We start from the raw sequence: 26,030 nt of genomic DNA, 5'->3' as shown, positions 1-26,030 counted from the left end.
ACCTACAGAATTAGCAGACATTGACAAAATTATAATGTCTCATGCTGTTGAGGCTGTGGTGAAACCAGCTCACTCTGCCAGCGGCAGTGTAAATGAGCACCGCCTTTTAAGGGAAGAAATCGGGCCATAAGCTCCCAGAGCTATGAAAATGTTCATACCTTTTAACGTGGTAATTCTGCTTCTGGGAATGTGCTGTATGGAAGTCATTCAACAGAACCGTGAAAGATGCAAACCTAAAGATGTTGAGTGCAGCACTCTCTGTTATATGTTGTGGGCTCGATATGGCCACCATGAATTTTTTTTTTTTTTTTTTTTTTTTTTTTTTTTTTTGAGATGGAGTCTCGCTCTGTTGCCAGGCTGGAGTGCAGTGGCACAATGTCAGCTCACTACAACCTCTGCCTCCCGGGTTCAAGCAATTCTCCTGCCTCAGCCTCCCGAGTAGCTGGGACTAAAGGCGTGCACCACCACACCCAGCTAATTTTTGTATTTTTAGTAAAGACGGGGTTTCACCATGTTGGCCAGGATGGTCTCGATATCCTGACCTTGTGATCTGCCCGCCTCAGCCTCCATATATTTTTTAAAATAGGGAGTATTAAGACTATAGGCCTGGCACAGTGGCTCACACCTGTAATCCCTACACTTTGGGAGGCCAAGGAGGGCAGATCACATGAAGTCAGGAGTTCGAGACAAACCTGGCCAACATGGCGAAACCTCATCTCTACTAAAAATACAAAAATTAGCCAGGCGTGGTAGCAGGTGCCTGTAATCCCAGCTATTTAGGAGACTGAGGCAGGAGAATTGCTTGAACCCGGGAGGCGGAGGTTGCAGTGAGCCAAAATTGTGTCACTGCACTCCAACCTCGAAAAAAAAAAAAAAAAAAAAAAAAAAAAAAACTATATAGTATAACACTTAAGGGTTCTTAGAATATGTGAAAATAAGCAGAAAATAAAACCATCTGTATATTAAAATTAATAATTACATAAAACAGCTACCCGAAAGCTCAGGGCAGCCCCACCCCTGCTGGTGAAGGGTGAACAGTTCTTGATCCTGGCTGGCCATACAGACACTCCTGTCTTTCCACAGAGGGGCCTGCCCTACCGCTCACTGTCTGGAGCTGCCCCAGTCATGAAGCCTAATCCACAAACCTCAGTCTGGTGGGGAGACAGGCTCAGCAAAGCTTGCCCACCTGGCCAGCTCATGCGGGTGACCCTGGGGCGTCTAAGTGGTGCTCACTGAGTCACATCCGCTGAGGTGTGACTCTGATGTCACACCTAGAGAGGCCAAACCAGAAAGGAAAAGGGATCGTGGGGTTGGGTCTTCACCTAAGAAAGAGATACAGTGATTTTGCAAGTTCCGAAGTGTCTTGCTAGTTGCAAGCACAGCGGTCTGTTTAAGCCGCTGACGTCTGGACTCCCAGCTGGCGCACCACCGCCTGAAGGCAATTTAGAATAGATTGGAGGCAATTTAGAATAGATTGAAGGCAAAGGAAGAAGGGATCCGGAGATCACTTCTCCTGGACTGCCCCAACAGCAGGCAGGATCTCATTCTAAACTTGATCCTCCAGTTCTGCGTGTTCCCTACCCGCTATTACCCATCAAAGAAGCTGGCACTGAACGGGAACTCGGCGAATTGTGGTGGGTGAATGAAAGGTGAGAATTTCACGTATTCTAAGAACGTAGCATTATGACCATGTAGTATGAATAAGCATGTGTTACCAGACAATTCCATCTCTATCCAAAGCCCGTCTAGCTTTCCAAATGTGCCCGTCATTGTGTTCTGGAGATGCTCTGCCCCTTATTCCTGCCCTGCTACCTGCCAAGGGGATGCCCTTCCTTACAGAGGCCAAAAATATTCACTGACCATGCCCAGGTCCAGATAAACCTAACTTTGTTCACTCACTCCATGGATAGCTACAGAGCACAAAGAGGCTTTGTGACAGCCTGCCCTCGATGTGCTTTCAATCTCACGGGAGAGACAGGAGCCAACGACAAAGAATAATTCATGGAGTGATCCACATGGGTGCTGTGAAAACAAACAGGCAACAGAGTGAGGAGTGAGAACACCCAGGAAGTGGGCTCAGAGTCGGGTGGAGGACTGGGCAAGTCTCCTTGCGGGAGGTGGAAACGGAGCAGAAGTTTGAGGAAAACAGGAGTTTATCTGACAGAAGGAGCATCTGAAGTCCAGGGGCAAGTGTGAGTTCGCCTCAGCCTTCCCCAGCTTCTCATCAGTGAACCACTGGCAAGAAGTTCATCCTGGCCATTCTTTCGTTCATTCATTCATTCCTTCCACCAACACTGACTGCACTCTGGGTCTGTGTCAGTTGCTGTTCTAGGTTTGGGGACATAGGCGTAAACAAGTCAAAGGTCTGGCCCTCCCGTGGGGAACATAGACCGTAAACAATTAGGCAATGAATGAATAATCTCAGGCCCCATTTTAGTAGGTGCTAGAGAGAAATAGAAAAGATTTAGGAAGTAAGAGTGATAAAGGTGGAGAAACCGGAGGGAGTATTTAATCAGGAAAAACTTCAGTGGGAAAGTTATATTTGATTTGACACCTAAAAGATGTGAATAGGCAAAACACTAAAAAATCTGGGGAGGGGCATTTTCAGCAGAGCATGTGATAAGTGCAAAGGGCCTGGGGCACAAATAAACTAAGCGTGTTGAAGGATTAGCACAAACGCCACAAGACAGGAAAAGAGAGCGGAAGGAAGGTAGTGGGAGATCAGAGAGGCCACAGGGAGCCAGGCCTGCTTATGGCACTGTTTCCTGGGATTCAGGAAATTCTAGCATTTCTTGCGTCACAGCTAGGCTCCTGCTTCGTGTCAGGGTTGCAGCTGGAACTGGACCGGGGCCCTGCACACTCATGTTCTTGGCTGGGTGCTGGTGTGTGTCCCACCTTCATCCAGAAGCACCCACTGGCTCAGACAATGAACAAGCTATGCCTGGCATGCTGCCTGCACAAGACATGGGGCCCCCAAAAAAACTCCATCCCCAGGCCCTCCTCTTCCTGTTCTGCCAGAGGGTGTTCCTGGAGTCCCAGCCTGACTTGAAACCAGTTGACATTAAGTGTGCCCTTCAGGAAGGAGCATTAGGGACACGAGGCTGGAGCACGCAGCACCTACAGGGACCTGCTGGCAAATGATGCCAGACAACCGAAGGCCAGGCTAGGCAGAGTGGAGGAGGCGGGGCGGAGTGGAGGAGGCGGGGCGGAGTGGAGGAGGAGGCGGGGCGGAGTGGAGGGGGAGGCGGGGCGGAGTGGAGGAGGCGGGGCGGAGTGGAGGAGGAGGCGGGGCGGAGTGGAGGGGGAGGCGGGGCGGAGTGGAGGAGGCGGGGCGGAGTGGAGGAGGAGGCGGGGCGGAGTGGAGGAGGCGGGGCGGAGTGGAGGGGGAGGCGGGGCGGAGTGGAGGAGGCGGGGCGGAGTGGAGGGGGAGGCGGGGCGGAGTGGAGGAGGCGGGGCGGAGTGGAGGAGGCGGGGCGGAGTGGAGGGGGAGGCGGGGTGGAGTGGAGGAGGCTGGGAAACACCAAAAGTGTTTGAGGAAGGGGGTGAAGGAGTGAAATGTGTTTCAAAAAATATTTAGAAGGGCTGGGGTGGTGGCTCATGCTTGTAATCCCAGCACTTTAGGAGGCTGAAGCAGGCGGATCACCTGAGGTCAGGAGTTTGAGACCAGCCTGACCAACCCGTCTCTACTAAAAATACAAGAAATTAGCTGGGCTTGGTGGTGGATGCCTGTAATCCCAGCTACTCGGGAGGCTGAGGCAGGAGAATCGCTTGAACCCGGGAGGCAGCGGTGGCAGTGAGCCGAGATCGCGCCACTGCACTTCACCCTGGAGGACAAGAATGAGACTCCATCCACCTCCCCCCTCAAAAAAATAGAAACATTTTACTTTTAATTTTATTTATTTATTTTATTTTTTGAGATGGAGTTTCACTCTTGTTGCCCAGGCTGGAATACAGTGGTGCGATCTCAGCTCATTGCAACCTTCGCCTCCCAGATTCAAGCGATTCTCCTGCCTCAGCCTCCCGAGTAGCTGGGATTGCAGGCGCCTGCCACTATGCCTGGCTAATTTTTGCATTTTTAGTAGAGACAAGGTTTCGCTATGTTGGCCAGGCTGGTCTCAAAGTGCTGGGATTACAGGCATGAGCCACCGTGCCCAGCCTAGAAGCCATTTTAGAAATAGATCAGAAAAAAGGAAAGGAGACAGAGCAAAGAGATGATGAAATCCTGAACTAGGGCAATGGCTTTGGAGCTGGTTTCAAGAGACAAAGCAGGTGGATCCACTGGGTTGATTTGTATGGTGGGGAGGGTGGGTAATTGTGAGAGAAGAGTCAAATCTAGTGGCGACTTCTACCAGGTGGCTGGGCAGATGGTGATCTCCCCGGAGGAAAAGCAGGCCGACGTGTGTGGGAATACGGCCAAAGTCATGGTGGGGAGTTGGGGACAAGAGGCAGATGGGCATTTTGGACGCTCTGAATAAAAGATGGATCTAATTAATCTAAAACAAGATGCCCAGGCCTTAACAGCTTGGTGCTCAGGACAGAGGCCTGGGCAAGAGAGACATGTGCAGTCAGGCAGCAGTTGCCACTGTGAGTGGTGGGGCAGCGTGCAAAGTGAGAAACTAAGGCTGAGGAAAGAATTCTGGGGACCATTGACATTTGCTAGTCATGGGGTAGAGGGAGAGTTCAGGTTTACAGAAAACAACAGAGGAGGCCGGGCGTGGTGACTTATGCCTATAATCCCAGCACTTTGGGAGGCCAAGTTGGACAGATCTTGAGGTCAGGAGTTCAAGATCAGTCTGGCCAACATAGTGAAACCCCGTCTCTACTAAAAATACAAAATTTTGGCCGGGCGTGGTGGCTCACACCTGTAATCCCAGTACTTTGGGAAGCTGAGGCAGGTGGATCACGAGGTCAAGAGATCGATACCATCCAGGCCAACATGGTGAAACCCCATCTCTACTTAAAAAAATACAAAAAATTAGCTCCAGCTATTTGGGAGGCTGAGGCAGGAGAATTGCTTGAACCCGGGAGGTGGAGGTTGCAGTGAGCCGAGACTGCACCACTGCACTCCAACCTGGCGTCTGGTGACACAGTGAGACTGTCTCAAAAAAAAAATTTAGCCGAGTGTGGCGGTGTGCACCTATAATCCCAGCTACTCGGGAGGCTGAGGTAGGAGAATCACGTGAACCCAGGGGGTGGAGGTTGCAGTGAGCCAGCGCACCTGGGTTTGGATCCTGGCTCTGCTTCTTCCTAGCCAGGAACACTGGGTAAGTCACCTAACCTTCTCAATCCCTTGTGTCCCAAACTACGTCATCTAGGTGTGAGGCGTGCATGAGTTAGTACCTGTAGGGTGCTGCCCACAGTGCCTGGGGGAGATGGGAGCTCAGTGTGTGTTCACTGCTCTTAGATATCAAAGTTCCAGGCTGGATGAGGTGGCTCACATCTATAATCCCTTTGCACTTTGGGAGGCCAAGGTGGGCAGATCACCTGAAGTCAGGAGTTCAAAACCAGCCTGGCCAACATGGTGAAACCCCATCTCTACTAAAAATACAAAAATTAGCTGGGCGTGGTGGTGTGCACCTGTAGTCCCAGCTACTCTGGGAGGCTGAGGCAGGAGAATCACTTGAACCCAGGAGGCACAGGTTGCAGTGAGCTGAGATTGCACCACTGTACTCCAGCCTGGGTGACAAAGCAAGACTCCTGCTCAAAAAAAAAAAAAAAAAAAAAATCAAAGTTCCTTTTGGAAGGGAATGTTGAAACATCTCTTCAGAACTGAGGGAAGACAGGAGAGTCAGTCCTTCCTGACTCAATGTGGATATGTCATACGAAGTTGTTTTTTTTTTTTTTTTTTTTTTTTTTTTTTTGAGACGGAGTTTTACTCTGTCGCCCAGTCTGGAGCGCTGTGGTGCCATCAAGGTTCACAGCAACCTCTGCCTCCCGGGTTCAAGGGATTCTCCTACCTCAGCCTCTTGAATCGCTGAGATCAAAGGTGCCTACCACCATGCCCATCTAATATTTTTGTAGTTCAGTTTGTAGTTTTAGTAGAGATGGGGTTTCACCATGTTGGTCTCAAATTCCTGACCTCAGGTGATCCACCCGCCTCGGCCCCCCCCAAAGTGCTGGCAATACAGGTGTGAGCCACTGCACCCGGCCATGAAGATGGTTTCACAGGACTTTGATTTAAGAGAAACTAGATACCTGAAGTATTCCCAGGGAGGTGAGAAACATCCGAAGACAAGGATCCAGCCTATGAATGGAGACCGGAAAGCAGCTGCAGTCATATCACACAGAGTGCTGTGATGCCTGGGAGGGCCAGGTACTTGGGCCCATCTCTTTCAGAAGCTTCAGGTTTCTGTCCTGCTTGGCATTCCCCCCTGCTTTCCAACCCCAGCCATTGCTGCTCTGCGGGGATTGTCTGCCCTCTACTGTTCATTGTCTGTAATGACACAAACTGAACGGACCGCCAGGAACTCAGGGTCACTCATTGGTAGAGACCTTAAAGACGCACTTTTCTCCAACTCTTTAGACCCTGACTCCCGGGAATACATTTTACACTGTAATTCCAAACAAAATTTTCACAAAATAATCTTTACCAGCCAGACACAGTGGCTCACGCCTGTAATGCCAATACAGTACTTTGGGAGTCCAAGGTAGACGGAAACCTGAGGTCAGGAGTTCGAGACCAGCCTGGCCAACATGTCAAACCCTCTCTCTACTAAAAATACAAAAATTAGCTGGGTGTGGTGGTGTGCGCCTGTAGTTCCAGCTGCTTGGGAGGCTGAGGCAGGAGAATCACTTGAACCCAGGAGGCAGGGATTGCAGTGAGCCATTACACTCCAGCCTGGGCAACAGAGCAAGACTCCATCTAAAAAAATAATAATAATTGATTAAATTAAAAATAAAACTAAAAAAAAGAAATGTATTGTCTCAGGCCACTCCTGACCAAATGCTGTGCTGAATCTATCAGTCTTACACCTTTTAGAGAGAAGGTTCTACACTATCATCTCCGCAGAGCCCAGATATCTGTAGACACCTTTCTAGAGATGCCTTTCTAGGTCCTACATGTTCTTATTTTTGGAGATCCTGATCCATATCATACGATGCATACTAAAATTTATGCACATTGGAACTTACTGTCTTAGTCCATTTTGCATTGCTATAAAGGAACACGTGGGGCTGGATTATTTATAAAGGAAACAGATTTATTTGGCTCACAATCTTACAGTCTGTGCAAGAACCATGGCACCAGCATATGCTTCTGGTGAGGGCTTCAGGCGGCTTTTACTCATGGTGGAGGGTGAAGGGGGACAGGCATCACAAGGAGAGAGCAAAGGAGCAAGAGAGGAGGGAGGTGCCAGACTCTTTTTTTTTTTTTTTAAAAAAGATCCTTTATTGAAATATTTTCCTTTGTGCCTCTTAACTAGCTGGGCATTCCACAGCACACTGTTGACGTTATCTATGATGTCCTGAGGGTGGCAGCCATCAACATTACAGCCCACAGACTGGGCAGTCCCCAGGATCTCTTTAATGGTTCCGGAGAGTTCTCTGGCTAAAGATTGATGCCACATATGTGGAGCTATGTTGGCGATCTCATCAAAAGTGGTATTCCCACTGTGTTTAATGTTTTTCTGTTTCTTTCTATCTTTGGTGGTTCCTTGAGGGCTTTGATGATCAGGGCAGGGGCAGAAGGCACCACCTCAATCTGGGCCTGTCTGTTCTGAATGGTCAGTTTCACTGTAATCCTCAGGCCATTCCAGTCACCTGTTGCCTTGGCAATGTCACCACCAACCTTTTTTGGAGACAGAGCCAGGGGGCCGATCTTGGGGGCCAGTGCAGAAGTGGCACCAACTTCACCCCTGGTGCACCTCAGGTATATGATTTGACCTTGTTGGGTTCGAACTTTGGCAGTATGGTGGAGGCAGCTGGTGTTGGATGAACCAGGACTCAGGATGACGGAAGAAAGTTTCACCTTGGCCTCCTCTGAGCAAAAAGCAAAAGCCAGACTCTTTTTAACAGCATTATTTCACTGGAACCAGGAGTGAGAACTCAATTCTGCAAGAATGGCATCAAACCATTCATGAGAGATCCACCCCCATGGTCCAAACCCCTCCCACGAGGTCCCATCTCCAACACCAGGGATCAAATTTCAACAGGAGATTGAGGGAACAAATATCCAAACTTTATCACTGATTAATTTCAATTTTCTTTCTTTCTTTTTTCTTTTTGGGATGGAGCCTCACTCTGTTACTAGGCTGGAGCACAGTGGTGCAATCTCGGCTCACTGGAACCTCCGCCTCCCAGATTCAAGCGATCCTCCTGCCTCAGCCTCCCGAGTACCTGGGATTACAAGCATGTGCCACCATGCCAAACTAATTTTTGTGTTTTTAGTAGAGACAGGGTTCCACCATGTTGGCCAAGATGGTCTCAATCTCTTGACCTCATGATCTGCCAGCCTCGGCCTCCCAGAGTGCTGGGATTAAAGGTGTGCGCCACCATGTCCAGTCTGTTTTCTTTCTGTATTTTGAAGCCAATGCATTTTTTGAGCCTCAACCATTTTTGCAGGCCCTTGAAAAATTAACAGGCCTTAGGGACTATACCTTATCATGACTAATGGGTGACGTAGCCTTGGATCTGGCAAAAGAATCTGATCAATGAAAATACATTAAGGAGCAATTTAACCACTTAGCCCTTCTCTCCTGGTCATTTTTACCTGTCCTGGTTCAGGGACCCCAAGAATTCCTGAGGCCTTGATTAGATCTCAGCTCTTAAGAACAGCAGTGTTGTTCAAACCTCATGGACAGTGACACAGAGTCAAAAATGAAGTTTGCTTCAAGATACAGCACATATGTACTGAAATACAAGTTTTCATAAAACACATAGGCTGTAAAAGACTGTCCCACACACTGGCTAGGGCAAGGATGTTTTGGAAATATAAGTCACAAAACTCTTCTTGGAAATCAATTGTATGTCTGATTAAATGCTTGAGCAATTTCTTGATGAATTTTAATGAGATTATGACTTCTTAGAAACCAGTTACCTATGCACCCAGCTAATGTCAACCCTGAAGGAAAGGAACCCAAGGAACTTTAACTGTCGTTTAATAAATCTAATAACCTTTAACTAGAACTTCTTTTCCTGTATCCAGTAAGATAAAGGCACATGGAGAAAGCTGAGAAACTGTCTTTCGAAACTTAAAAAAATATATATATCAAAGATGGGAGCAAGCCAAAAACTTTGAGAACAGGTTTGCAATGCAAATAAGTGAGACTTTGTATTCAGAATATTTGAAGGACTCACGTAAGAAGAAGACATGAAAGAAGAAAAACGAGCAAAGATGTGAACAGAGAAGTCTCAGAAAAGGAAACGCACAGTGGCAATACTCATCTGAAAAGATGCTCTGCCCCACTCGTAGACAGGAAAGAACAGAACTTAGAATTACTAAAACTTTAGAAACTTGGAGGAAGGACCCTGGAGAGCCGCAACTCAGACTTTTGATAAGGGGTGCCGGTTGGCTGGTACCGGTATTCTGAACAGGGATGCAATAAAATTGGTTCTTCAAACATTAGAAAGTTGCAACATGGATTCAGCTGCCACTAAGAGAAGGAACTGCGGCTACCAGGGTGAAGTAGTTGCTGGTATGAGCTCAACATGGAGCCAGGTGGCAAGGCAGAAATCTGGTTTGCAGAGACCTAGCCTTAGCATGAAGCTGAGTATAGAAGGTAGAGGGTTAGAGCCAAGGTACAAAGTCTAACTGCCACAGTCAATTCTATTGTTAACCAGTATTATATTTAAACTTCCATACCAAAAAGAAAAAATGTTCTTTTCTATCTCACACAATGCAATGATTCTTCATAGAAATAAAGATACTATTAGTGTCTCCTTGAGAAAAGAGATACACGAGGTCCCAAAAGTCACCACTCCATAAATGTAGTCACAGTCCTGTCTGATATTCTGTTGTCTAAAAACTAAATTATGAAGTTAATCTTCAACAAAATGTATATAAAATAACGAGGAGAAGACTTTCAGCTGGAGTGAAGAACAAGGAACCAGATTTACCCTCTTGCCTGAACTAAGAAACAGACAGAAGTGGGTCCCACAATTGCCCCAGCTTACTGCCTGGAGAAAACTTCCCAGCTGCAGAGTAGGGAGAAGGAAACCCAGCAGAGTCCTACCATCTCCCTGATTTAAGGAGACAGAAAGAGCAGTACTGGGAGGCCAATACAGCCAGAATTCACAGGGCGGCATGCAGAAATTGAGAGCGTTGTACAGAAAGATAGCTCTAGAGAAACAAAGGTCCCCATCAGGTATTCAGCTGAATACAGGAGAAAAGGGAATCAGGTGTTACTTTGAAGATAGGATTTATCAATGGAAGGCACCTCAGGGTGGCCACAGCAATGACCTCAGCCATCAAGTGTCCCCTCAGAAGATGAGACCACAGCTCATGGAGCTGGAAGTCACAGCTATGCACTCAGCATTTGGCCAGAAGCGAGATCATTGGAAGATCCATGGACGAGCAAAGCCGAGGTGGCAGGGATCCTGTGCTGGGCAGTTGGAGATGGAGCAGGGGCAAGACATGGGGAGAGAAGGCATGAGTGCCAGGCGCTCCGCAATCTGATCCCCTCCCTTGAGTGTTTAACTTCGCCCTTGTTCTCCAAAGGTGTTTTGCTTTCCCCGTCTCACTGCTGCCGCTCCCTGTAGCTACCATTTCCTCCCGGCCCTTTCTTCCCCCTCGCTGCATTAGCACCCTGCAAGCTGCTCTGCCTCCAGCATTCTGCAGAAACTGCCCCGATAGGGCCTCCTCCAGCCTCCACTTCCCCTTTCAGTCCCCGCAGGGTGGACAAGTTTCACACTGCCTGCTTCCTTCATCCCACACTCTTATTTCGAAATCTCATCTTTTAGTCCCACCTTTACACAAAGGACTAAATCTCCAGTTCTCAGCTGCCTGCTGGACAATTTCAAGGTCTTCCCTTTACCTCAACATTGGCCAGACAAAAGCCTACCTGAGCACCCTGTCCTCTTTATCTGTGCTATTTCTGCAGGCACCTGGCCTGGCTTCCCTTTCCTCTCTCCTTGATCTCTCTTTGCACTCGCATCCATCTGTCCTCTCCATCCCTACGGTCACTACCCACATGTGAGCTCCCCTCTTCCTGGGGCCAGTACTGGAATATGTCACCCTAATCCCCGTTTCTAGCATCTCCCCTCTCTAACTCATCCTAAACACGACGGCCCACACCATGTGCCCGCAGCACATTTCAGCACCGCCTTCTCCAGCTCCCCATCTCATTCTCTTTAGCCTGGTTTAGTCTGACCCCCAGTCCAACTGTCCCCTAAGAATCTCCTGACTCCTCTGCCTCAGCTTCTACCCGGTTTGTCAATGGCTTGAACTTTTGCAGCAGAGATGGCGAGGCCACTGGAAACGGCTTTTAAAACCGAGAAAGCAGGAGGACCGACGACCGCTCCGGCGACCGCAGAGTTTCCAGGCGCGAGAGCAGGCGCTCAGGAACATCCCTGAATTTCCGAGGAGATTGAGCAGCGGGAACATTTATTGAGCGTTTACTGTGTGCCACCAGCTGCCCACCCTAGGGAGGGAAGAAGGGAGGAAGGAGCGCGCTTTTCCACCTTCCGTCCTCCGTTCCCTCCCTGCGGAGTTGCGGGGCCACCTGCTCCGTGCGCATTTTCTTTCTCCAAAGCTCGGAGCAAGAGCATGGGGGTGCGGGGAGCAGGGCTCAGCAGGTTCAAGGGGACGTGGGCGGTCGGGGGCGGGGCGGATGTTGGGCAAGGACGCGGGAGATGCTCAGGGTCTAGAACCGACTGCGCCGGATTCTTGTTTAGAGGGAGGTGGAGCGAGGGAGGAGGCGCCGGTGACACGAGGGAGGCAGGAGAGGTCTGGGAGGTGGGAAAGGGGGCGGACCTCATCCGGGCAAGTTTCTTTTAAGTTCCCTGGGACAGGCATCCGGATTTGGGGAACTGGGAGGGAGCTAGACCAGTGATGGGAATTTGGAGTTGGTGGGAGAAAAATAAGTAACAGGACCCGGTGGAACCCCAGGTTGATATGATTTATGATGGGATGTGGGTCGGGATATCGGCAGTGTTCTCCTGTCTTGGCTACCCATCCCTTCCCTCTCACCACCCACCCACCCCAGGCGATAAAGCCCGAAAGGTCGGAGATCCAACAGCGCTAGCGCTTGAAACAGCTTTTTATTTTTTATTTTTTATTTTTATTTTTTTTTTGAGACGGAGTTTCGCTCTTGTTACCCAGGCTGGAGTGCAATGGCGCGATCTCGGCTCACCGCAACCTCCGCCTCCTGGGTTCAGGCAATTCTCCTGCCTCAGCCTCCTGAGTAGCTGGGATTACAGGCACGCACCACCATGCCCAGCTATTTTTTTTGTATTTTTAGTAGAGACGGGGTTTCACCATGTTGACCAAGATGGTCTCGATCTGTCGACCTCGTGATCCACCCGCCTCGGCCTCCCAAAGTGCTGGGATTACAGGCTTGAGCCACCGCGCCCGGCCTGAAACAGCTTTTTAAAATAGAGAAATTAAGAGGACCGACTGCCGCTCCGGTGACCGCTGAGTTTCCAGACAAGGGAGCTCTGTGCAACGAGGGGCGCACAACTGAGGGGAGCATCCCCTCGATTCCAAGGAGATGGCGTAGCCGGGACATTTATTAAGCACTTACTGTGTGCCACCTGCGTGTTTTCTATCCAAAACACGCAGGGAGAAGGAATCAAAGCCTGGTACAGCAGGCAGGCGAGGTGGGAAAAGGAGTTATGCACGCGTGTATCACGGACTTTGGGGCAAGTCTGGATGGCTGGGAAGCCGACCTCCATCTAAAGGGAAGCCCGCGCGCGCGCACACACACACACACACACACACGCGCGCGCCTCACAAGTTGGATTGCTGGAGAGGGCGAAGTAGGCAGAGACCCAATCTGCCGTGGCGCTTGAAGAAGGTATATTTAGGCTACTGAAATCATTCCACCAACTTTGCACACTTGTCTTCTTGTCTTCCTTGTGCCACACTCTGGGACTACTCATTTCCCCCCCAACTTCTTTTTTTTTTTTTTTTTTTTTTTTTTTTTTTTTTTTTTTTTTTTTTTTTTTAGATGGAATCTCGGTTCTTCGCCCAGGCTGGAGTGCAGTGGCGCGATCTTGGCTCACTGCAACCTCCATCTCCCGAGTTCAAGCAATTCTCGTGCCTCAACCGCCCGAGTAGCTGGGATTACAGGCGCGCACCACTAGGTCCGGCTAATTTTTGTATTTTAGTAGAGATGGGGTTTCACTATCTTGGCCAAGCTGGTCTTCTGGCCTCGTGATCTACCCGCCTCGGGCTCCCAAAGTGCTGGGATTACAGGCATGAGCCACCGCGCCCAGCCAGGACTCACTCCATTTGAGGGCAAAACTCTTGCCTCCCTGGGCTCTTGCCCCTCTGGCGCTCCCACAGCCGGGCACCGAACCCTTGTCATTAGGGTGCCAGGAATGGGCGGAGCCACCGCCCCATATCCCACAATGCCCCGGGACCGGAAGATGGCGCCGTGGTTTCCGGAACTTCTTCCGCCCCGCTGGGCTTTTGCTTTCTTGGGCTGGTGTTGATTCAGTGTCTGCTTGGCGTGGCCACTGCTGTCGCTATGGAGACAGGTGAGTAGCCCTCTGAGCCTGGAGTCGTTGCAGATAGACCTCTCCTCGGCCCAGACCGCTTCTCCCGCTTCCCTGGCCTCACTCTCTGCAAGGTTAGTATGTGGACAGGGAGGAGAGAAGGCTCTTGTAGCTTCTAGAAAGGCTAAGGTACTCTGCAGTTTTCCTAATTTGGTTTGTTTGCACATCTTTGCTATTCAAACACGACCCCACCAGCTCCCCAGCGTGGGCGACACTAAGGGAGAGGAGTTGTGTCTTAAAGCGTGTCCATGATTGGCTTTCTGCTTCTCACATGAGCTTGCATAAGTTTGAAATATTGTCGCCAGACTTCTGTATCATTCTGCTGCTTGTGCTTCTTATATATGCATACGTTCTGTGATCTTTTAGGCTCTCTGCAGTCTCTTTTTAAGCTTGCATCCTAAGTTTTTCTTAACAGATTCAGCACGTAGCTTTTGCGAAACTTAATCACTGTTAACAATTGTTAGAACGTATTATTAAAATAGGGGAAGCCACAATTACTGCAGCCTACCTTAGTGATCACTGTTCAAATTCCTGCAAAGTGGCCCACGAGTGGTAGGAATTTGGCTCCGTTTGTGTTGCTGTTTTCTTTGATGACTTCTCTTTAACTTTAGAGGTAACCCTCTTCCATGACTGTTTCTTAGGTCTCACTACAATCCTGATATGCAGAAGTAGGGTGCTGCCCCAGTGGACCATGCTTTTCAAACTGCTAAAACTGTCAGTGTTTGTCAGCCTTGGCACTATTGACATTTTGGGACCAGTGATTCTTCGTTGTTGGCAGAGGGTGGGGGTGTTGACCTGTGCACTGTAGGATGTGAGGTGGCATCCCTGGCCTCTACCCACCAGGTAGTAGTAGCACCTTCTGTGCATCGCCCCCCAACTTTTCCACCAAACTAAAATGTCTCTAGACATTGCCATATATCATCTGGGAGACAAAAGTCACACTTCGTTGAGAACCACTGTCTCACGTTCTGCACACAAAAGCCAGAAGGATATTTTTTAAATGTAAATGGCATTATGTCATTCCCCTGTTGGAAACCCTCCAGTGTTTTTCTGTTGACCTTAGAATAAATCTCAAACTCCTTACTGTGGCTTAGAAGACTTTCTGTGGACTGGCCCCTGCTTGCTTTTAATCTCCTGTCTTCCATTCTGCTTCCATGTATATATAATTGCCCCTCTCTCACTCCAGCCACACTGGCCTTTTTTCTGTTCCTTGAACATTCAAAACTTGTTCCATCCACCTTTTGTATTTGCTGTTCCTTCTGCCTAGAATGCACCCTTTCCAGATCACTGTTCGCTCACACATATCTCAGATTAAATGTCACCTAATCAGTAAGGCATTCCCTGACCATTTTATCAAAAGAAACCTCTTACTTCCATTCTCTATCACATTACCCGTATATTTCCTTTATAGTGCTAATCACAGTAGAAAATTGTCTCCTTTCATCATTGCTTGTCTACCTTTTCACCAGAGTGTAAGCTCCATTAGAGTTGGGTCTTTGCCTTTTTTACTGCTATAGTCCAGGTTCCCGGAATACAGACAGTTCCCAATGGTACAAAAGCGACATTCAGTAGAAATACTACTTTAAGTACTCATACAACCATTGCTTCTCACTTTTAGTACAGTACGCAATAAATTACATGAGATATTCAACAGTTTATTATAAAATAAGCTTTCTGTTAGATGATTTTGCTCAACTTTAGGCTAATGTGTCCTAAATGTGTATAAGGTATGCTAGGCTAAGCTAGGATGGTTAGTAGGTTGTAGATAGTAAGTGTATTTTCAAATTGCCATATTTTCAACTTACAATGGGTTTATTGGGAGGTAACCCCATCGTAAGGGGAGGAGCATCTGTAGTGCCTGGCACAGAGCAGGTTCTCAATAAATATGACTCTTGTCCATCTTCTTCGAACCTCAGGTCAGGTTTCAATGACCTCCTTTCGCTTTCTCTTCTAAGATTATTTTTGCTTGCTGGTGGGTTTGCTGTAATTTTTTTTTTTTTTTTTTGGAGACGGAGTTTCGCTCTTGTTACCCAGGCTGGAGTGCAATGGCGCGATCTCGGCTCACCACAACCTCCGCCTCCTGGGTTCAAGCGATTCTCCTGCCTCAGCCTCCTGAGTAGCTGGGATTACAGGCACACACCACCATGCCCAGCTAATTTTTTGTATTTTTAGTAGAGACGGGGTTTCACGTTGTTGACCAGGATGGTCTCGGTCTCTCGACCTCGTGATCCACCCGCCTCGGCCTCCCAAAGTGCTGGGATTACAGGATTGAGCCACCGCGCCCGGCTTGCTGTAATTTTTAACTACATCTAACCTACCTTTAAAAAGTGTATGGATAGGTGTGCCCGGTACAAAGACTTAACATAAAGAAAACCATTTACTTTGAAACATAAACAGACGCCAATTGATAATTTATGAGTCTGTTTGTTGCCTCTCAAGCTTTTAGCAGGCATGGAATCATTCCACAGGTCATTATTTCAGTTTGGTCTCTGTTCCTAAGGGGTGAAGGTCATCTGAGGGCTTTGGATCCCAAACTCACCTCGCTCAGAGGCTCAAACAGCCTCTTTGTCCATCAACCCGATTTATGCAGCATCCTGGGCCTCAAAGCCTTTTGTGCTGGCTTCAAGTGAAAATAATTCACTGAGTCAAAAGTAGGCTGGTCCAAGATGCTGCAGGAGGACAGTCAATAAACCTTGGCCGTTTATTGGAACCGTGGCTTGGCTGTTTCTTACATTGATTTATGGGCTGTTTCCATTAAACCAAAAAGCATTGGTCCACCTGGCAGCTGGAGGCCTTTCTGTCCTAGCTGAAGGCCCTGGCTCCTTGGTGGCCTTTGGGAAGCAGCATCTCATCAGGCCATTTTTTCCCTCTGGCGGGGAGCAGCCGGCCTGGCCCGTGGGACCGGGCTCTCTACACAATGCAGAGACGTCTTCATCTGCAGAGACGAGGCCCTGACGGGGTGGGAGGCCGTTTCCATGCGCTGCAAGGAGGCTTCCACGTGCAGAGAGGACGCCTCGAGGACGCGAGGGAGCCGCTTTCCTGACGGTGAGAGGGAAGGCCCCTGGCTGCAGCGCTGGGAGGTCTCCACGCCGTGGGACGAGGTCTCCACGCGGACCGTGGACGTCTCTGTGTAGCAGGCGGTCCCCACCCCGGGCGAAGACTGCTTGTCCCCTCGAGTTGAGGCCATTCTGCCAGGCGTGAGGGGGCCAGGGAGGCCTCTGGGCACCCCACACACCAATGGTCACCGCAGGCAAAAGAGAGGAAAACCACTGTGCTGCCACAGGCGGGAGCGCCACGACACGATGACATGGAAGCACCATGGTCCTTCGAAGGCTACACTGGGCTTCTGCCCCTGGGTCGCTCCCAAGGCCGGGTCCCCACCCCCTGCCGGTCGGGAGCCAGCGGGGTTGGAGCTGGCCGGGGACGGGCGGAGCCTCCCCGCCCCATATCCCACAATGCCCCGAGACCGGAAGAGGGAGCCGTGGTTTCCGGAACTTCGCTAGCCGCTCCGGGCTTCTGCCCTGTTGGGCTGGTAGCGAGTTGGTGTCTCCGTTTGTTATGGTTGCCGCTGTCGCTATGGAGACAGGTGAGTGGCTCTCTGAGCCTGGAGTCTTCCCAGATGGAACTCTCCTAGGCCCACACCGCTTCCCCGAGGCCGCCTTTCAGGCCTCACTCGGCAGGGTTCGTATTTGGACGGGGAGGAGAGAAGGCTCTTGGTGGCGTCTAGAAAGACCAAGGTACTTTTCGCAGTTCTCCTAATTTGGTTTATTCCACATCTTTGCTCTTCAGAAACCACCAGCTCCCCAGCGTGGGCGAGATTCAGAGAGGACTTGGGTGTTAAACCATGTCCTTCTCAGTTGGTTTTCTGCTTCTCACGAGCTTGCATGTTTGAAATACCGTCGCTAGACTTGTGTGTCATTCTGCTGCTGGTGCTTCTCCTATATGCATACACTCCACGACCTTTTAGGTTCTCTACAGTCTCTTTTTCGGCTTGCATCCTAAGTTTTTCTTAACGGATTCAGCACGTAGCTTTTGCGAAACTTAATCACTGTTAACAGTTGTTACAACGCATTATTAAAATAGGGGAAGTCACAGTTATTACAGCCTAAGTGATCACTTAAAATTCCTGCAGAGTGGCCCACGAGTGGTAGGAATTCTGCTCCGTTTGTGTGGCTGTTTTCTTTGATGATTTCTCTTTAACTTTCGAGAAATTTCTAACTTTAATTATCAAGGCTCCGCTTAGATTTCGAAGAAAGGTTTTTATCTCCACCCACTCCCAGTTTAGGAAGATCATCTCAATATTAGTCAGGTTTCTTTATTCTTTCCTTACCACAAATCAGTATTATATACAGTGACCTTTATTTCTGGTGATTTTTGCTCTCTTGTCTCCTAGATGATTCTGGAAATCGACTTCGGTTTCAGTTGGAGTTGGAATTTGTGCAATGTTTAGCCAACCCAAATTACCTTAATTGTAAGTTTGTAAGCACCTCATTCAATTGAGTAGCTATTAATTTCTGACAGAAGAGTTGCAATTCAAAATAGTATCTACTTGTACACATTCTCACTGGAATGAAATTACACTTAATGCTGGTGTATAGATGTAATTGTGCACACTGGGACTTGTGTTTTGAATCCGATGTGTGTTGGTGGTGGGGGTATTATGTAAACAGATCCTTTATATTAGGGGCAACAAATCATAGTTTAAGAACTGGTTTGAACTACAGATTTTCTTTTTTTTTAAATGCTTTTCAGTTCTTGCCCAGAGAGGTTACTTCAAAGACAAAGCTTTTGTTAATTATCTTAAATTGCTTTACTGGAAAGACCCAGAATATGCTAAGTATCTAAAGTAAGTTTAATTTTTATAATCCTAAGCATGTGTATACTTTATTATATAATAGATTTCTTAGTTTCACATTGGCAAAAATATATTTTGAATCTCTCCACTTCTTTTAGTTGTTGCCACTTTAATACAAGACACCCTCATCTCTAACTCGTATCACTGCAGTAATCTAGTCACTGGTTTATCTCTGCTTCCTGCTCCCCTGCCCCTACCCGCAAACCAAACAAAGCAAAACAGCTTTCTACACAGAAGCCAACTTAATTACTTAAAAATATAAATCAGAACACTTTACTTTTTTGCCTAGAACCTTTCACTGGCTTTCCATTCCATGCGGAATAAAATCCAGTCTCTCTTTTTTGGGCTAAACCCCTCTATGATCTGGCTCTGCTTTGTCTGACCCTGTCTTTTACCAGCCTCCCCATCTCACCAGGTTTCTGATCCCGAAGATCTCACAATCCGTAAATGTAGTCACATAGCCATGGGCTAAAATTAAAGAACACAAAAAGGGTGCCTGTAAGGAAGGTGTTTGGGGTTGTTTGGAGGAGTCTTACCTGAGTCTTAGAGCTCCTGTCTTTTCTTTAAGGCCTCTTATGTGCCAAGAACAGTGCTAAATGCTTCACATCCATTTATTCATTTATGTGTATATATATGTTTACCATTCAGGTTGTTCAGCAGACACTTTCCTGTTAAAGCTAAGTTGCAAGAAGCAGTTTATAACCAGAAAGCAATTCCCTTTTAATGGTAAAAAACAACTACCCTTGAACTCACACCCCTGCTTTGTCTTAAGCAGGTAGTCAGAAAGCAGTAGTGAACCTTTTTTTAAAAACAAAAAAACAAAAGATTGAGAGGAAAATGTTTCAAACTCGTCTCAAAGTCACTTTTCTACGTGCAGTAACAGATGACTCAGGAAGCATATACATCTTGTGTTGCCTGCAGGACCATTTGTATCTTTTCTGGCTTTTTATCAGTTTAATAATCCAAAGAAAAGACTTTAAAAAAAGTATATGTCAACAAATGTTGTATGTATGTAGATTTACAGACTCAGTGTTGGAAGCCTTAGCCACCAGTAAGTTTAATTTTACCCACAATCTTGCTGAGAGATGGTCATCTACACTCTGTTTGGAAGTTTCCATTGATCCTATGTTACTCTGTCAAGGACAGCTGAGTCGATTATTAGCCAGAAGTTATAAAGTTCTTCCTTATATTGTGATATAATATACCTCCTTGTAGCTTCAATCTGTTTGTCCCTGGATTAAGCTAGAACCATTCTATACCCTCTGGAGGACAACAGCCTTTTAGATATTTACATTCAAGAGAGATTGCAAATTAGCCCATTTTGGGCATTTTATTTAGTCTGCCCAAGATTTTAGTTTTTTTTTGTTTTTTTTTTTTAAGTGCTTGCCAGCATTTAAAAATCAAAAAGTTTTATTTAATAAATGCAGATTTCCAGCTACTCTTTAAAAGCTGGAAGATCTAGCAGCCATAGATATTAATTCTTCAAGTCAACAACTGGCTGAAGCTGAGAGCAGCTGTCAGCACTAAGTGCTTTCCACCTGGTGGAAGAGACCTTCTACCACTTGGCCTGCTTCATTGCTAACCAGTAGCTGCCACTGTAACGTCTCTCTTGTGTCTGTTTTTCTCAACTCCCTTCAGCCATTGTGCCATGGTGCCTGGACTTCTCATGAGTTCAGGTTCCCTCCTTTGGATATTTGGCAGTTGTACCTTATGCAGTTCAGCCAAGAACTAAATACAGGCCTTCAGATGTGGTCTGAGTACAGTGGGCCAGAGGTCCTTTCTTTTCTTTATGTGGACATATACCTCTATTAATTAAACTTATGTTTATATTACTTTCGGGGTGGGGGTGGGGAGAGGATCACATTGTTGACTTGCTGGGAGCATTAATGTCAACTAAAATATCCTTCGGTTCTTATTTTCATCAATGCTGTTGAGTTCTCCCTATCTTGTTTATTTTCTAAAACACCAAATGCAGAACTTTCCTTTACTACTTCTGTTTCATCTTGTTGACTTGTAGCCTATCCAGAGTATGATTCTTTATTGTCATCTAATATATTCCGATATAATCGCTCCCTGTCTAAATTCTAGTTATTGACCAAATGCTCCTTGAGACTTCTCTTGGTTGTCACATTATTTTACAGTTGAAGAAACTGAACTTTAGAGAGGTTAAGTACCTTGTTAAAGGCTACCCGGCTGGAACTTACATCCTGGTCATTTTAACTACTCATGCTGCCATGAAAGGGAATTAGCCAGGGCAGGTGTGAATAGAACATTCTAGCATAAGCAGCCAGCAATCAGAGCAACTGTGTATTCTTAGTGTGTAGACAGCAAACCTTTACTCCTGTGGAAGTTACTCTCTTAGAAGCATGGTGCTAAGCCCTCTATTCAGTGTGATGTTCAGGTCAGCAGCATTGGTTCCATTTGGGAGCTTTTTAGAAATGCAGAGCTCAGGCCCCACTGCAGACCTAAGGAATTAGTCTGCATTTTAAGAAGTGATTCATACATACATTAAAGTTTTAGAAGCGCTGCTCTGGTATCCTATTTTCCAAACTTTAGTCATTTGCATATCACTTCTACAACTTTGGCTTTATCTGCATACTTCCTGTATTTCCATGTATTTTGTCTCATTTAAATGCTTTTGTGTTTTTTCAACTCGAAATACACTTACAGAATACCTGAAAAAACAGTAAAGAGAATTCCTATATTTTCTTCACTCAGATATTCCAAATGTTTAACAATACAATCAGCAAAAATCAAAACATTAATATTATTACCTAATCTACAGAGGGCAGATTTTGCCAGTTGTCCTGCTGGTGTGCTGTATGCAGTACAGGATCCAGTCTAGGCCTGCATATTGCATTTATTGTCATGTTTTCTTAGTCTCCTTTAATCTCAGTGGTCTTTTCTTTGCCATGACTATAACAGAAATGATTTTGTATCTGTCATGTATCTATAGTCACATGAAGTCTATTTGTCCCACTGCTGGTGATATTAATTTTGATAACTTGGTTGAGGGTGGTACCTTCTAGGTTTCTCTGTATCAAGTTACTATTTTTCCTTGTATATTTAATAAGTATCTTATGGGGAAATCCCTTGAGACTATGTAAGTATCATATTACATACACTTTTGTCCATTAATTTTAGCATCTTTTGACAATACTTGCTTTCGAAGAAATAATTTTCACTGTGATGATTTTCTGATTCTATCATTCTCCATTTATTAGTTTGGAATTCGATTGTAGGGAAGTACTTTCCCTCGTTTTCTATTTATTATTAAAGTTACATCCATTTAGTGTGGACTTTTGGATTCTTACTTTTATTCTGTGAATTTTAATTACGTATTTTCTTGCTCTGAGTAGTCCACATTTGGCCATTAGGAGTCCCTTCAAGTTGGCTCCTGAATACTTTTGATCCTCCCAAGAATTTTTGGCACTTTTTCTTCTGGCACTACGTAATGTTCCAGGCTTATCTTGTCCTTTCCCTGTCTTATCCCTGAATCGGCCTTTTCTCCAAGGAAACGTGCTCCTTGGAAACTGGGCACTGTGTGTTTATTAGTACCACAGTGTCACTGCTTCTAGGCCCTCTTAGTACACAAAGCTCAAGAACTCTATATATGTATGTATGTGTGTGTACACATGCACACACGTATGTATCTGTCTAGGTCTCTATATATTAAAAGCCATAAGTACATACTGTTTTCAATACCAGCTCAGTAACACAGGGTTCATTCTAGCCTTGTTCCTTTCCTTGTCTATAACTCCTTTTCTGATAGCCAAAATTTGGCTCTCCGTATCCACAGTATATTTACTTGTCCAGTCCTAGAGTCTACCTAATTTCAGAATTGGTATATCCCTGTGGACAAGAGTACAATGTATATGCATAGTCCTCTTTCAAACTGAAAGTTGTCTTTTTATCACTGTTGAAGGAAAAACCAGTAACTATCAATTAAACACATAATTACTAAAATATGTTCATATTCTTCACCTTGGAAACCACTAGAAGGGAATAGCAAGGTTTGTCCCTAAATCTTCACTCTGCTTACCAGTTACTGTGTTCTGTAGTCTTGAGCAAGTTAATTTTTTCTGAACTTAAACCTCCTCACTTGAAAATTTTGCTGAACACTGACTTTTGATGACTATGCAGGGGAAAACCCTATGCTGCTAGAGTGTACTAAGTTAATGTTATAGAAATGGTAGGCTACAAGATCATTTTTAAGAGAATAACTGAATTAGACCTTGGCATTATTTACTTAAATTATGTTGTTCATTCACTTATAAACTTAAACCCAGGTACCCTCAGTGTTTACACATGTTAGAGCTGCTCCAATATGAACACTTCCGAAAGGAGCTGGTGAATGCCCAGTGTGCGAAATTTATTGACGAACAGCAGATTCTGCACTGGCAGCACTATTCCCGGAAGCGGATGCGCCTTCAGCAAGCTTTGGCAGAGCAGCAACAGCAAAATAACACATCGGGAAAATGAAACACTGGATACAGACGAGGCTCCGAAGACATAGTACAGTGAAGACAAAAAAAAAAAATGACAACTCTTCCTATCAAGCTTTATTATGGTAGCCCCTAGAACCTTTAGTGTGCTTTTTAATCCAACTAACTTTTTATTGTCAATAGACCATAACTGCTAAACCGGAAGTGTTCTACTTTGATTTCGATATGGATTTTAAGGTGTTTCTTTTTTAAGCATTTAGCATAATCACCTGATTAAGAATGGAAAAGTTATGTGCTTTAGGCCAAATTAAGAAGGCAATGGGGCATGGGACGGGTGGGCCACCAAGTATACTGAATTCTAAGGCTAGCTTTTCCTGATATAGTAGGGCAAGGCTTCTCCTGGAACCTTACTGTGTCTCAGATCAACTACTCTACCACTCTTACCTATGTAGTGAGAGTAGCGGAGTCAGCGACTTTACATCACCAGACAGGAGCTGCATAAAGGTTCTTAAATTCTGCAGGAAAGGAAATACCTCTATTACCTGCTTTGCAAGGTGGCTTTAAGAATCACTGTGACCTCACTTGATGTAGTTATGGCAGGACAACTAGGGGTTAATTATTAATTGGTCTCTTGACTTTAGAACAAAGATGAGGAGCCTCAGTACTGGTGCTCACTTGGGAAAGCGAACACTGCTTTGGGAGGTACCACAAACCAGGTGCTAAGTTAAGTTCTTCCTTGAATTCTCAGAACCTTGTGTATAGAAGACAAAACTGAGGTTTGGACAGGGTGAGTAACTTAAGTTACCTGCGGTTACACAGCTAGTAAGTGGTAGCATCAGTGTAACTGACTCCCAGGTTGGAGTTCTTCCCACCACTAGGTTATATAGTCTCTCTAGCCCCTCTTCGCCACCTGCCTCATCCCAAGTAAGGCACGTTGAGATGGCTGTAAAACGAACTGCCTCTAGTGCTCAGCAGTCTTGTTTTTTAATAAAGGAAACAAAACTGCCTGAATTAAGCAGAGGCTGGATTATAGGTACTGTGCTTTCCTTCAGTGGTGAGGTTAGGCTCTACATTCCAAAATCAAAGAAGGGGTTTCAGGAGTATCAGTTGCTTTGCAGATGCATAGAATTTAAAAGATCCTGATCTTTTTAGAGATTTGGAAGGTGTCCTCTGTACCTTTAGGAGCTTTTAGGCATTTCTGTCACTTTCAATAATACATATTTGAGCCTTTACTGCTACTTCTGAAGATATATTACAAGCAAACTAAAGGTTCATGGGCATTTTAATAGCACTCTGTTTAGACACATGCCAGTTTTTTAACATCATTTATTGCTAACATTGAATTCAAAGCAAGTATACAGTTTTTTGATACTAAAATCAGGAAATCAAGACATGACTGCCATCATAAAATCTTAATCTTCAGAGAACAATATTTCCACAAGGTTGGCCTGAAGACACTCATTCTACCAGTTTTTGAGGCTGTAAGAGAAGGGCAGTCTAATCTTAACTACTCCTATAAAACATTACTAGGAGTGGAATAAGTTCTGCCTTGAATGACACTAATCTTTGAAGACAAATTCCTCAATTGAGAAACTATCAACCAGTTATAACAAGTTTTATGACTCAAGATATTTGCTGTAAGATGAATCACTACCATACTTGGCTCAATGGACTTAAACCCCAAATGCCAGGAAGCTCCACAGACTAAAACAGGAGACAGTAAGCCCAGTACCCTCTTCTTCCCCTCAGCTCTGTAATTTAGGATCCCAGGGGCATGATTGAAGTAGAGGAGGTACCCTTTTTAACCAGACTTATGAATTCCATGGAAAACAACTGTTGATGCAGGTATTTTAAGGAATTATGAGTCAGCCTACTTTCTGATTATAGAATTTGTTAACAGTGACTTACCATGAAAAATACCCAATAGCTAGATATTTACATTATCAGTTTATTGGGATTGGCCAGAGGAATGGACTCTCAGCAGCACTCTGAACCGCAGTGGAATTGAGATGCAGGTCAAGATCTTATCAGAGTTGGATCCAGAGCAAGTTAAAAGAGTTTTGATAGTGAATTACAGGCCCAGCATAGAAAGATACCTACTGTTCCATACTTAAGTAGTGTAGGCACTGCTGTTACTTTCAAGTTTTTTCTGAAGTCATTATTTGGATCTTTCCAACTATTCCGAAAGAAAAAGTCATCATGAAAAAAATTTATTTGGTTTACAGTTTGCTTAATATTTGACATATCCCTACATTTTTTTTAGTAATCATTGTTCTTGCAAACACTTAAAAAAAACTTGAGGACTATGGTTTAATCTGTTAATTACCCTGTGCAAAGTTTTAAAGCGTGACTAAGATGTAAAAGTAAAGCCAGCTAAATTCTGGGTTTACACCAGACCAAATTCGTTGAATTACCCTTAATTCAGGTGGGCATTTTAAATCTGTATTTCATAGCTTCTAATTGTTTAAATTCTCAGACATTAACTTATAACAGAGAAACTGGGTGAGTCCCTGAGGCCCTTCCCGCCTAAGTTTACAATTTGCGCACGTCTGTGAAGGTAGAGTATACATTGCCACTTACTAAGGCTTGTCTGTTACTTGGCAGTAGATGAACACACATCCTTCACTAACGTGCTTCAGCCCCTCTCGTACGACTGGTTCAGCTTAAAAAAAAAAAAAAGTTGAGATAAACACCTCAACTCTACAATCAAGCACTGATAAACAGTGTTCCTCTCCCCTTCCCCCAGTCTTGGTAAATACTCAGACTTTAACCTGCAGGTAACTAAAGAGGTCAACAGAAGTCAAGCGTCCACTTCTGGTCTTAGAGCCACATTAGGGGTAAGGACCAAATCCCAGTCCCAATTTGCCCCCGCACCACCGCGCCCATAGCAATGGAAAGCAGATGCATTTGCTGACCAACACATGCATCCTGTAAGACACACAGTACTGGCTAAGTGAGAAGTTTTAAGGAACTAGATTCCACAATCATCCTGGTAAAATTGTAAAAAGAAAAGCGCTCTTGGCAGGGCGAGGTAGGATTTCATAGGAGGAGACGGGGACAGATCAGATTGTCCCGCG

At 45.8% G+C, this 26,030-nt stretch overlaps 2 protein-coding genes across 2 annotated transcripts; one reads left to right on the top strand and one right to left on the bottom strand.

The window, feature by feature from the left end:
• Positions 1–13,632: 13,632 nt before the first annotated feature.
• Positions 13,633–16,840, bottom strand: C17H17orf100 (chromosome 17 C17orf100 homolog). The gene has a single exon (XM_074388101.1). It carries the CDS (start codon positions 16,838–16,840, stop codon positions 16,505–16,507), a length of 336 nt encoding a protein of 111 aa, XP_074244202.1. The 3' UTR covers positions 13,633–16,504.
• A 131-nt stretch (positions 16,841–16,971) lies between these two features.
• LOC101048001 (mediator of RNA polymerase II transcription subunit 31-A-like) lies at positions 16,972–23,157 on the top strand. Its single transcript, XM_003929114.4, has 4 exons — positions 16,972–17,239; positions 18,047–18,124; positions 18,406–18,499; positions 22,798–23,157. The coding sequence occupies exons 1-4, from the start codon at positions 16,972–16,974 to the stop codon at positions 22,988–22,990; spliced, it is 633 nt and encodes a 210-aa protein (XP_003929163.2). The 3' UTR covers positions 22,991–23,157.
• The last annotated feature ends 2,873 nt before the right edge of the window (positions 23,158–26,030 follow it).

This window comes from Saimiri boliviensis, chromosome 17, assembly GCF_048565385.1.
Source record: "Saimiri boliviensis isolate mSaiBol1 chromosome 17, mSaiBol1.pri, whole genome shotgun sequence".
In the NCBI taxonomy this organism is placed as follows: domain Eukaryota; kingdom Metazoa; phylum Chordata; class Mammalia; order Primates; family Cebidae; genus Saimiri; species Saimiri boliviensis.
This window is presented reverse-complemented; position numbering and strand designations above follow the sequence as displayed.

Bases quoted from the DNA above. Each gene is read 5' to 3' on its own strand.
- C17H17orf100 (XM_074388101.1), bottom strand. From the start codon at position 16,840: ATGGCCTCAACTCGAGGGGACAAGCAGTCTTCGCCCGGGGTGGGGACC.
- LOC101048001 (XM_003929114.4), top strand. From the start codon at position 16,972: ATGGTCCTTCGAAGGCTACACTGGGCTTCTGCCCCTGGGTCGCTCCCA. The intron at 17,240-18,046 runs GTGAGTGGCTCT...CTTGTCTCCTAG, and splicing joins CGCTGTCGCTATGGAGACAG to ATGATTCTGGAAATCGACTT. The intron at 18,125-18,405 runs GTAAGTTTGTAA...AATGCTTTTCAG, and splicing joins CAACCCAAATTACCTTAATT to TTCTTGCCCAGAGAGGTTAC.